The sequence below is a fragment of the Montipora capricornis genome, chromosome 2, assembly GCF_036669925.1.
Source record: "Montipora capricornis isolate CH-2021 chromosome 2, ASM3666992v2, whole genome shotgun sequence".
Taxonomy (NCBI): domain Eukaryota; kingdom Metazoa; phylum Cnidaria; class Anthozoa; order Scleractinia; family Acroporidae; genus Montipora; species Montipora capricornis.
The window spans coordinates 63,495,204-63,507,609 of record NC_090884.1 but is presented as its reverse complement, the minus strand read 5'-3'; the positions used below and the strand labels follow the sequence as shown (position 1 = coordinate 63,507,609).

The 12,406-nt window shown below is 38.6% G+C and overlaps 1 protein-coding gene across 1 annotated transcript in view; it reads right to left on the bottom strand.

The window, feature by feature from the left end:
* The window catches only part of LOC138030853 (abnormal spindle-like microcephaly-associated protein homolog), a 22,909-nt gene extending 10,503 nt beyond the window's left edge, over positions 1–12,406 (bottom strand). The window contains exons 1-16 of the mRNA XM_068878719.1: positions 11,728–12,406; positions 10,005–10,335; positions 9,467–9,646; positions 8,570–8,647; positions 7,687–7,911; positions 6,363–6,430; positions 5,647–5,788; positions 5,440–5,570; positions 4,724–4,828; positions 3,816–3,886; positions 2,510–2,585; positions 2,283–2,343; positions 2,079–2,164; positions 1,619–1,843; positions 1,027–1,231; positions 51–124 (exon numbers count right to left, since the gene is read on the bottom strand). Coding sequence (XP_068734820.1) covers positions 51–124; positions 1,027–1,231; positions 1,619–1,843; positions 2,079–2,164; positions 2,283–2,343; positions 2,510–2,585; positions 3,816–3,886; positions 4,724–4,828; positions 5,440–5,570; positions 5,647–5,788; positions 6,363–6,430; positions 7,687–7,911; positions 8,570–8,647; positions 9,467–9,646; positions 10,005–10,335; positions 11,728–12,273 — 2,604 coding nt within the window. The 5' untranslated portion in view covers positions 12,274–12,406. The remainder of the gene's footprint in view (positions 1–50; positions 125–1,026; positions 1,232–1,618; positions 1,844–2,078; positions 2,165–2,282; positions 2,344–2,509; positions 2,586–3,815; positions 3,887–4,723; positions 4,829–5,439; positions 5,571–5,646; positions 5,789–6,362; positions 6,431–7,686; positions 7,912–8,569; positions 8,648–9,466; positions 9,647–10,004; positions 10,336–11,727) is intronic.

Here is a 12,406-nt window from a genome sequence, read left to right as displayed (position 1 = left end):
AATTTACTGAAACTAAATGATTCCTTTTATTGAACAGGAGAAACTCAAACCTTTTCAGCTACTGTTCGGAAATTTTCACGCTCGTTGTTCTTCAGTTCCTCGAGGAGCTTGTTTGTGCCAGAACCTGAGTGAAGGGCAAGGAAGACAATTGTGAGCCAAAAAAGTTACCTTTTTTTTCTCTAAACAAGTATGCGGTCTTTCCAAGACTGAAATACGTTCTGTGGTAAATATGAAGGCTCAGCTCTCGCGTCACCTTTAAAAGGGAACCTCTAATTCTGAGGGAGAATAACTTTGAACAAAAGAAATTATTTACAAACAAATTTGTTTATTTTATTTTTTTTGCATACAAACGGTTTTTGTATCCGAAATAAATGAAATTTGAAACCGCTTATTGGCCTAGCGCTACCACCTTGAAAAATTGTGACGTACCGAGGGCGCTCTAAAGACCGAATGCAGAAATGCCCGCCAATAAATTATTATTTTTTGTTTTTGTGAAAAGTAGTCTGACTAACCTCGTTTTACCGCTAAAATTCTTTCAATTTTACACGTGTTAACGAGGCTAGCCAGGCTAATTAACACAAAGACAAAAGAATAATTTGTTGGCGGCCATTTTTGCATTCGGGCAATAGTTGTGACGCGAAAAGCTTCTGCATAATAACGATAGAGCAACCCTCACACGTCAGAAGTATTCAAGATGGCGGCGCCTGGAACTGGATGTTTCTAAAATGTATTTATTATTGTGTTGGATTGGAGGTTCCCTTTTAGATCGCATATTCGAAAATACCAAAAAGTGAATGATACTCTTCGCCCGTTTTCAATGGTTAACCCCGATGTTATTGGCAAAGTACCATTCCGTTCCGATGAGCCGATTGCAAAATAAATACAAGTTCGGGGCTCTTCAAAAATCTCACATTCTTCCCTTCATTAAAAAAAAATTCCCTATCTTTGTTAGGCTAACGTATCAGAAAGAAAAATGCTTCTGTGACCCTTTGTCTGTAAAAATCAAATCTCTGTCGATGCGCTTACTTGGACTCAGTTTTTCTGTCCATGAGGTCAGCTCCATCTCTCCCTCTTCCTCCTCCTCGCTGTCACTTGTGTCGTGTACCCCCGGATTGCAGGTCAAACTGGTTTGTTGCTTTATAAGTGAAGAGGGGAGAAGTGAAGGGTGATAATGGTGGAGAAGGTAGCAAAGTGCGCGGCCATCTGAAAACGAAACCGTGAAATTCTCGACCTGAAAACAGAGAAAGAGCGAATTTTAAATTCCTAAATGAAGTACTTAGTACTTGTTTGTAACGCGTTTACGCAACGACTTCGGCCACAGAAACGAAAACGCCTTTTCAAAATCATAGCACTTCGCGCCATCTTAACTAATTTACCATTATTCCATCTCGTCCACATTGTACAATACGGACGAAGTGTCCAAAAACCGGATTGGCAGGCACCGGTTTGAAGTTCAGGTAGAGAATGAAAGATTGACAGGGCAATGCTCAAGTTGGTTTTTCACGCCGTTGTTTTGCAGATTATTGCAAAGGATTGTACTAAAATGCGTGCCGCACTTATAACTTTTCTTCATTTTTGTCCTCTGCATTGTGTATTTAGAACAAACGTATGCTCCAACCTTCACGCCATAAATCCTGCAAACCACCTTACACCACCGGAAAAGCAAGTGAAGCAGGTCTGACTTGAAATACAGGTCTGACGAGTCGCGCCGTTTACCCAGAAAATCTGCGCCTTTATTTATTGTCCAGTTATCTGCTGCAGTCAACAGATCCCGAAGTCTCCTGGTACTTTCCAAGTGAGCTATTTCCTCTTTAAGTCGTTTTTCTCTTAAAAGGACTTTAACCTAACAAAGGAAAGACGTAACGTATCAGCCCGAGGAGCAATATAAGACTCTTGGTTCTATAAATTCTTAAAACAAATCGCGGAGACTTTGGAGGAGCGAAAGTCAGAGGGTTATTGATAACTGCGTGAACTACAATTGGTCGGATAAAACTGACTTGACCGTCTCTTCTAAGAGTGTCCCTTAGTGTCACAATGTCCCTGTTTCCAATAGCAGACTCCTTAATCTTTACAATTACCTGAAAATGAAAAATAATTTGCCACAGCAAAGCCAGTGTCTTCTCTCTATGCCCATCCACGATGTGACGAGCATGAATGTCAATTTCTGTTTAAAACAAATAAGGAAAAAGATGACGTGAAAAAGAAACGAAAAAAACCATAAATGTGAATTCATTGGAGGTCTTAAAATATGTACAAGCAAGTCAAACAATAGGTAAGTTTACCGTCAAGGAGAACACCTCTTTCTTTCAACGCTCGCATGAAAACATCAACGTTATGTATTTTCTATAAGAAAACAAAAAGTGTATTCACAGAGAGATACAAACTTAGATAAAATTTACGCGTGATACTCCAGTTTAGCGGCGAAAATTTCTTATCTTCAACAAAATTAATTTTTTCGAGACATTTTTTAATGCACTATTTATCCAATACCCTTGGGACGACTTTTTACCTGCAGCCTAGAGATTGCTGGGACTCGGAGGATTGCTGACAGCTGCCAATCTTGTGTCAAAAGTTCCGTCACTCGCCTGTTTCGATGACAGAAAAACCATCAAAAGAGCCGATTGGCTCTAATATGTATAATATACAGCTATTTTGAGAAACGTCGGAAAAAGTGCACGCGACAATCCTGAAAGGTATTGTGGGTGATTTTAGGAGCACTGTTTTTCAAAGAAATTTAAAAGAATCGTACGGGAGGCCACTGATATATGTTTGCGAGTGCTGAAGGAAAGTAACAAAAGTAGGTTCGACAGCTACAGTCGTTAGCAACAGTGTATTGATCATATCCCATATTACCTTTCGGGATTGTCGCGTGCACTTTATTCTTGACAAACTTTCTCGAAATAGCTGTATATATACAGTGTCTGATCTAGAGTTTCTCTTTTGGGGCGACAATCTGTCCCAGTCAAAAGTTTTCAGGGGGACACTCCAGTTTTTTGGGGGACACATGCTTTTCCCTTGCGAATTAAAAAGTCAACTCAGTATAAACGAGTAGCACAGGCAGTACATGAATTTAAAATCAGTTAAAAGTTTACAACATGTGGTATATATACTAAACATATGGTAAAAAAAAAAACACGTTCTCTTGCAGTTTCTTTCAGATGAAAGAGTTGTGTATTACAACAGAAATAAGAGGTAGATTGAAAGTTTCTCTTTCCTGCTTTAGCCTCTGGTTCGATTTCATCATTATCAGTTGATTTATCTTCATTATCATCGCCAGTGTTGCCGCTTTTTTTCTTCGTTTGTATTGTTTTCTCGACCAAAGAATGATAAGGTTCGTCTCTGCTTCGACATAATAATCACGCATTTAACGAGTGCAACCGTGATCAAACGATACATACTGTACCTTTCGTAAGGGAATCGGAATGAAGCACGTGCTTTTTAATAAATGCCCCCCCCCTCCCCCCCCCCATGAGAATCGTTCTACTAGTTCGAAGGAATCAGCAACTAGGCTGCTACAACAATTTCCTTTATTTGTTTCAGCTATCTCGTGTAATAAACGCTTGTGAAACTCGCGCTCTCTTATACTGTCAGTTCTAAAAAACGTACGAGAAACCGTTTGCAAAACTTGGGGAACGAAAGGAAAATGTTAATTAGTCGCTTAAATATATGTATGGCTTAAAAGATTGCCCACACTGCAGGCAATAATTACAGTTGATTTGTAAAATCAGTCTAATAGGACGGTCTCTTGAAATTGTTTTGAACCACCATAAATAATGAACCCCTTATATTTTTTGCCAAACAAGGCTGTTACTTACGTGAGCCGCAAACCATCTCTAAGATCAGTAGCGATATTGGCTACAGCATATTTGACTTCATCAATGGCTTTCTGGGTGGCAAAAGAACAACAACAGAAGTAAAATCATTGGATGAAGGGGGGGGGGGGGGGGGGAGAGGAAGATGTCCAGGGAAAAGGGTCCTTAACTACTGGGGATGGCACTAAGATTTTTGAGTCTGGGTCCTGGGACCCACATGCTTGGCCCAACTGGGGGGTCCCAAGCATTTTTTGGGGGTCCCAAAATCTTGGTGACACTGTGCGAGGAAAAAAAAAGTAACCAACTTTCTATTGTTTTTCTTTGGACAATAGCTTACATGTAAGACAGTACTGAGGACTGTAACTAGTATCATTATAATAATATAATGAGACGTTAATTTTTAACAAATAGACTAGACAGTGCTCAATGTCATTACTGAGGTATTCCTATCCAGCATTGTCACGGGCAGCTTTGAACTGTTCTTGTTGAAGCAATACTGCTGCTGCTGCTGTACAAATCTTCATCTAAAAAATGACCATGTCTTCAACCTTTCTAGGAAGTGTGAGCACTTGTATTTCGCAATCGACCAATCAGCAAACAAATAGCGGGAGCTCAATTAAGTTTCCCGGATGTTTAGTCATCTTAACCAGTCCCCTTTGCATTGCTAAATCCAGTATGGCGACCACTACTTTACTTCGTTGTTTGTTATTTATTATTTATTTTTTTGCATGTCGCACAAACAAGAATATACTGACAAATCAAAGCATATTGTGTGAGTTATTAAGTCAGTGCCTTGCGTCCTGGGACGCATTAAAATCAATTATGCTTTTTTTTTTTTGCGTAAAAATGCACGATTTCTGCGTTAACGCGATCCCTGTTAATACATTTCTGAGCGCAAAATTTCACTGTACCTGTGAGTGCATAACGCAATAACCAAGAAAGCTCAGGTGCTTTGTAAGGTCTCCTTCTCCTTTAAGATACTCTCGAGAGAAAGTAAGTAGGATACTGCGATTTGACTGAGAAAGCAAATCAAATAAAAGCATGGTAAACATCTCTGCCAACTCTGTAAGTTAATTATCATGCAATGTGCCTTTAAGGAATTGTGTCAAAGCAGCAGTTCAGTTGATTTTTTTACCAAATTACATACGTAATTAGTTATAAAAAAAAGAGCTAAATTTTGAAAAAAATGTTAGGCTAAACAGTTTTCAAAAACTCCAGTTCCCCACCCCTGCAGGCCTCCGTTTGTATTTGCTGTTTTATTCAAACCTTCCTAATTCCTTCTATGTTCTAAGTAGCTTTTTTTTTTTGTTTCGCTTGGTTTGGTTTCCAGTTCTCAATTGCTGAGTTTGGGGAAATTTTGTAACACAATCCTGGAACACAAAGTCTCCCATGATGTCACTGAATTTGCAACTGTTAGATGAAAAGTCAGTGTGCGTAATTGTTTGCTACAATCTAGTAAAGTTTCCCCCGTCGGAAATTTAAAGAAACGAAGAAGCAAAAAGAATTGTTTGCACACTTTTCTACATAAACTAACAATCCACTTCACAAACCTAAAAGGGACTTTGTTAAACAGACAGACAATGGTACATTTACACAATCCAGAAACAAGACAGACTATGAAACAAACCTTAAAAGCAGCTTCCTTGTTAAATAGGCAAGGATCGTGGTCAATTAGACGAGTCAACTTTGCACGATCCAGAAATAAGACAAGCAGGAGAAACTTCTTAAGCGTAAACTTTCCTAGTTGTTCAACATATCCTAGCAAGAAAATTATGGACAATTACAATTTGATTAATTCAAACTTTTAAAATGCTTGAGCGTATAAGGATGTTACCTTCTCGGTAAAGTCCTGGGACCTGGGGATGAGCAAATGCTCTGGCAATATCTGGGTTACAAAGTAATCTGTCCGTCAGAAAACGGGACAGTCCTGTTTTGTCATCATTGGACTGAACTGGAAGAATTTCACCATATACGGTCTGAAATTTAGAGGAAAAAATTGGAAAGACTGAGGTAAAACAAACAATATTTGAAGAATTGATAAAAAGCTAACTTTTTTTAGAGACAGTAAAAGTGATACATGCAATTTATGCGGATGCAAACAGAACGTTGAGCATCTTTTCGCAGAGTGCCATGATATACATGTAGTTTACTTACTTTTGGGACCAGTTTGCCACCTGGTGAGTTGCTAAAAGTTCTGTTAATTTAAAATTGTTTTTAAACAACGTTGTCAAACTTTATGGCCTCCATCACGCAAACTGCTCTTATGATTCCCTGACCTTTTGCTTAATTGTTGCAAGACTTTAGATTTATTCGCAGAAGGAGATAATGAGAAATTTTGCTTTCAATCTTACAAGGTGACCTATTAAAACTAAATTAATTGAAAGGTGGCATCCACAGCTGCATGAGCCTAATGAGCCAATAAGATCATTACATGAGTTCAAGTCCATGTAATCACATCTGTATTGTTGTTTACTATATATTGCCTTTGTAATCTTTCACATTTTAAATAATAAAAAGCTAGCAACTTGATGACTCTGTTGCCTAACTCACCTCGAGACCAATCCTCAACCACAACGGATTGTAAGAAAGAAGCATGTCAACAACTTGGCGCTTGATGCCTGAGAGGATTGGAGGGTACTTAACAATTACTATGATATACCACACGGGTTGAATAAAAAACGAACCAAAAAAACTTTATTTTTATAAAATATAGTGGAGAATTTCAAATCTCGCGCGCTGGCTACTCGTAGGTGAATAGTACTTGGATAATCACCTCTGAGTTAGCCAATCAGCACACGTGGAGAGCACTATTCACTTGTGTGGTATATACTCAGCAATTATTGAATGAGGCTGAGTAGGATATGAAGAATTCTGCAGGTCGAGGAGGGTGTTATCTACCAAGCCGAAGGCCGAGGTGGATAACATCCTCCGAGATCTGCAGAATTCTTCATATTCTACGAAAGCCGAATTCAATAATTGCTTTATTGTTCATTCAAAATATTTTCTTCACTCAAACTTCTAAACCTACTCGCAGCCATTTTTCTGCTCAACAAAAATAACACAATCTCGTCCCTAGCTTTTTTCGGTCAACGGTTCAATAATTTGCAGCGGGCTGCACTTTTGACGTCATCGGTTCAATAATCTGCAGCGGGCTGCACTTTTGACGTCATTGATTCAATATGACGAAGTTTCTTTCCAAATTTGGTGAACAGCAGCTGGTTATGGTGAATTTAATATATTGCGTGTGGTTTTAACCAATCAGAAACAGGGAAATATTTTGAATGAATAATAATGAGTTTTATTAGACAATAATAACTATTAATCAATCCACGACAAGAGGTTGTTTTTCGTTTGAAAGTTAAGGCTGGGGAGAAACAATGATCGGTGGCACACAGGTAGGCAGCGTGGACCAGTGGTGAGAGTGTTGGGTTTGCATGCAGTTGCCCTTATCCAGGGTTCAAATCCTGTTCTGACCTCTGGTTCGGATTTGTTTCTGGTTGTCCCGGATTCAACTCTACCACGCTTTGTAAATAGCCAACTGGTTGCCTACTTCCAGTTGGGGTTCTTAAACATGTTTCTGTTAAAAGTTTGATAATAATTGTTTCTTTAATACTATTAGTGGGGTGCCTGTGCACAAGCTTGATAGCTAAGTGCAAGTTCCACTGTAAACTATGATTTAAATTACAGTTTTTTATAGCTGCATCATTGTTATGAAAGAATATGGGAAACAGAAGGTTTTCTGTTTGTTTGCACATACAACAATTTTTGCAGGAGCAAAAATAATATATTATAATAATTAAAATACCATTGTCTTCAAGAGAAGGAAAATCTCTCGTTAGAATGATGTGAAGTTAAGATTTGAATCAACACTGACCGAAATCTGCATGCAGCTTTTTATCAGGTCTAATGGCAATACGTCCATTCTCCACCTCAGCTTCCACCTTTTGAATTATGTGACCCAAGGGTTCTGACTGGAAGAGCAAGCAAGAACTTCTTCTCAAACGAGCCATCTTGCGTCTGGCAGTGTAGGCCCTAAAAGATAGAGCCTCTTTTGTTGGTGCCAAGGGCTGGGACTTTGATCCTCCAAGAGTGAAATTACCTGTCAGTTTCAAAAAGCTTTCTTGAGAAAAGTTGTCCATGGTAGAAAAGTCACCCACCTATACTAGCCAAGCTACCCTGGGTAAGCCAACTTTTACAACATTTCCTTACAAAATGTGGCAAACCGTTTACATGAAAAAAAAAGATTGCTCGACTAGAAGGGTGACCCACCTAGCCTGGTCACCCTTTTTGAAGGTAGGGTCACCCTCCAAGCTGGGCCACCTTTTTTCCATATAAATGCCTTGACTCGTCAAGCCTGGTCAACTCAGTCAAGGCAAGATAATGAGAGCATGCACAAGTGCTGTTTTGATCGGGAAACAAAATGGTGGCCAGTTCTTGACTCAGGGCAAGGGGGACCCTCTTCACCAGGACAACAACTATTCTCCCTATAAATGGGGCCTTAATGTGCTTTTTGTTTTCATCAGTTACTCAAAGCATGGCCTTCACCTAGTAGAGCTTTCAAATATTTACGTTCTTAAATTGAAGATAATGCACTGGAGGGAATGAAAGACAACCGATGACTATTAAGACAAAAACTAACAGCAGAGAAGATCTGTGTGTAAAACATCTCAGCATTCTTCAAATTGGGGGCAATTTTCTCCTTGAATTAACTAGTAAAAGTATGGTTAAAACAATCATTATTCTTTGGCTGAAAGTACCTATAAGGAGATCAACTTGTTCTAAAGAATCACATTCATCAGGAGGAGTCAGGATAAAATTTAGCCACTTTGTAAATCCTACAAAAGATAATCAAGATTATGACCTTCTGTAGCTGTAGAAGAATCAATAATAAATGTTATGTTTGTCAGATATTCCCTGGGAACATCTTTGGTAACAACTGTGGTGTACCATCTAATGATGCAAATGATCATGAATAGTCACAAGAAGCAATTTTCATGGCGCAGAAAGCTTCAGCTCTGATTACTTTCTCTTGCTGTGACATATTTTAAACCAGGTCCCTGGTCTCTTTGTTTATTCTCAAATAAAATTATGGGGATTATAGGGCATTTCTATGCTCTATAGGGAGTTATAAGGAAATTTACAAAATACACGACTTATATAGGAAATATAGGGCCATTTGAAGCCCTGAATATTGGGAAGTTTTAAATGCTATAATCGTTTGAGGGCTAGGAGAATTTGAAATGTGATGTTTGACAAATTGGCTGTACCAAAGATCTACAATTGATGAGTCCCCCTAAGTGATCCGTGCACTTTAATAGCTGGACAATTTGAACAATCATCTCTTATAGACACCTGAAAAATTCAGATTTAGATTAGGATTTAGAAAAATTCAGATATTTTCACCTGAAAATATTCAAATTCCAATTGAGACAATTATTGTTCGATTGTTCAGGACAATAGTCCAGATAAATGCAAGGATTACTTCTATGTTTCGTCAAACCCACACCTACAAGGTGGCTGTACCAAAATAAAGGTCTCTGATGACTCTCTTGTCAGGGATGAAACATACATAGGTCATGCTTAGCTGCTGCAAAAAGATGAATCCTTGTACCTGATGTAATAATTCAGAATTTATTTAAATCTGCAAATTGTACCTTCCTCTTGCTTTTTTATCCACCTTTCATCGTAATATATGTTCTTTGCTGCAAAAGGCATTGGGTGGCGAGGGAGGTTGTTCTTCGAAGGAGTTTTAACTAGCTGTAACTTTCGTTGTGCAACACCTTTGGCTGCAACTTTCAGCTTCACTTTACGCGTTGGCCTTTTCTGTTGACCTCCTATTGAACAATAAAAAAATTACAAACACAACAAGACAGAAGAAAAGCCAAAATCTACAGAAGATTTTGATAAAAGGCATTGAAATATTGTGTTGTATTGATGTAATCCTTGTTTTAATATCAATATTCCTGTCCGACTAGACAATTTGGGTTTTTTTTAAACCAATCTCTTGCACTTTACCAGGCAACCATCATTTCTTACAAGCACAATATGCAGTATTGAGAACTCATCAGCCATCTTTGAGCAACCGTCACTTTATCAGACATTCACTTGCCTTGTGCCTTTTCAGGGATTAATCATACTGTATGGGAGGAGTTAATAGGTGCACGTGCATGTAACTGATAAAACACTGTTTACCTGAAGGTGGAGACAGTTTCTTCTTTGATATAACCACTTTGTTTGTTTTCACGCTGGACTTGACTTTGCTTGACAGTTTTGAAAAATTTGGAGTTGATGGTTTTAGCTTTGTCCTGTTACTTGTAAGAGCCAGGGATTTTTGTTTTGACCTGGCTGAAGCATTTGTCACAATATAAGTGTCACGTCGAATGTTCTCTCCCATCTGGTTTTCCAAATTGGACTTCTTCAGAGTATCAAGAAAGTTGGTGGTGAAACAATCAAAGCCATTAACTGCACTTGTCCCACAAGTATTGAGAACTTGACTGGGTTGGAGGACCAGTTTTGCATTTTGCTAAAGTTGAAGGAGAAGCAGTTATTGGGATGTGCATAGAGACTGTCCACATAGCTCAAGCTATATATAATCATCCACTAAGACTGATAATTTTAATTAAAGTGCCACTGTGACCAAAAAAACCAATTCTTATTTTTCCTATGTTAACTAAACAGTAAGTGACCAAAGTTTCAAGCCTTGATTTCAAAAAGACACCTGTTTATTTTAGGAAAATTCCAGCTAAAATAAACAGGTTGAGACCATTACCAACTTCAAGATTTTGAGAGAGCTTGATCGAGGAGAAAATGGCATCAAAGGCTCACTAGTTTAAGAATGCAGTGCATGTGTACACCGAAGAATTAATATGTAGCACAGGAGTTTTGGACTTCCTGACTCTTGAACTCGCGTTTTGCATATATAATAAGCTGCATAAACACACCCTGAAATTCTAAGCTAGTGAGCCTTTGATTTTTTCCTGGATCCAACCCTCTGAGGTCCAACTGGTTTAAGTTTTGAACATGAGTAATCATGGACTGTAAAAATCCAAAACTTTCACTCAAAGTAAATGGTCATTGGATAAAAGTCAAAGCTCAAAATTTTGCCAGTCAGGTGTTTAAGCAAACACAGTTTCAAAATCTGAAGAAAAAACGGATTTTTTTTTTTATCACAGGGGCACTTTAAATAATGCTGTCAAAGAAATCACAAGAAGCGCATCTTGCCCTTCACAGTTGATTTGATCAATAGTTACCCTACCGTTATTGTACTTGCTCAAGTCTAACACTCCGAACAGACATTATGGGCTTTGTAGCTTATTGAAGATCAGTAGGGAAGAAGTGATCTAATCAAGAGAATGTGGTGATTTGTTTCTTGTAAGTTGCTTATCCAACTGCAATGATCTTTCATTCACCTCTAGAAGGATAAAACTTGAACTTGCAAATGCCCAACTCCCAGTCAGCATTGATAGGTCAGTTGGTGGAGAAACTGTGCAGCACAAATCAAACGGTCATGGGTTTTATATCCCATTAAAGCCTGGATTTTTTTCACAGGCAGGCTAATTTTCAGCTGCTATTATTTTAAGCTGCTCGTCTATATCTAACTGCGATGATTTGTCTTGCTAAATGTTGGTTAAATGGCCACAATTGCTTACAGCTGAATGGAACTCACACCATTTTCCTTATTTGCATACCAAAGCCAATTGTTCAAAACGGTATTCTGAGATTTCTTTAATATTTAAACCTCAGGTGTGGATAACTACAAAACTGAGGAAGATTATATGCGAGTTTTGGAACGTTTAAGCTTGATTTTGGTGATTTACAACGTGTAATTCCGTTCAGTTTCCCTTCTACTTAGGCCTAAAAATTTGCTCAGTCACAAGTAAACAAAACAAAAGGTGCATTAAAGGAAAGAATATACCTCTTTCAGTGGAGCATTCAGTTTCCGTTTGACGGTTTTTTTAGGCAGTGTCGGTTTGCTGGGACCGACAGCGTTTCCAAACACTATCACTTGAAATTCAGAGAAACGTTCATCCCATCTGAACCGAATGATCTCGCGAACGTTTCCACCTTCCTTGGGCTCCCAAGTGATGGACAAAAGCTTTTCCTCTTTGGGCGATATCGTTAAAACATTTCCGTCAAAGTTTTGACCATTCAACTCTAAGACGAATCCCTTGTCCGTTGGACATTTCACGACCTCTAGCGTTTGGTGTAGTGAATGAGGATTATAAACGATGAACGCCTCTGTTTTGCTGCTTCCGACGGCCACATTTCCGAACGATATTTTCGGAACCTGTGAAAACTGCGTAAGTTTAAGTGAAGGTAGATCAGACTCTGGAGAAAGAGGTATTTTGACAGAGCGTTTGCACGGACTGTACCATTGAGCACGTTTCGAATGAATTTTGTTGACCGGGGTGCCATGATAGTTCTCATTGTTCGGCGTTAGATTGCCCGATTCCAGCATCATTTTCCTGACAAGTGATGTCGTAAAAATCACATTAGAGTCCTAAGGTAAAGTTCAGTTCTTGGTTTAGGGTCTACCACTCTATTCCCATTTTCCCAACTGTAAATGTGAAGTTGATTGAAAATACCGGGCGTTT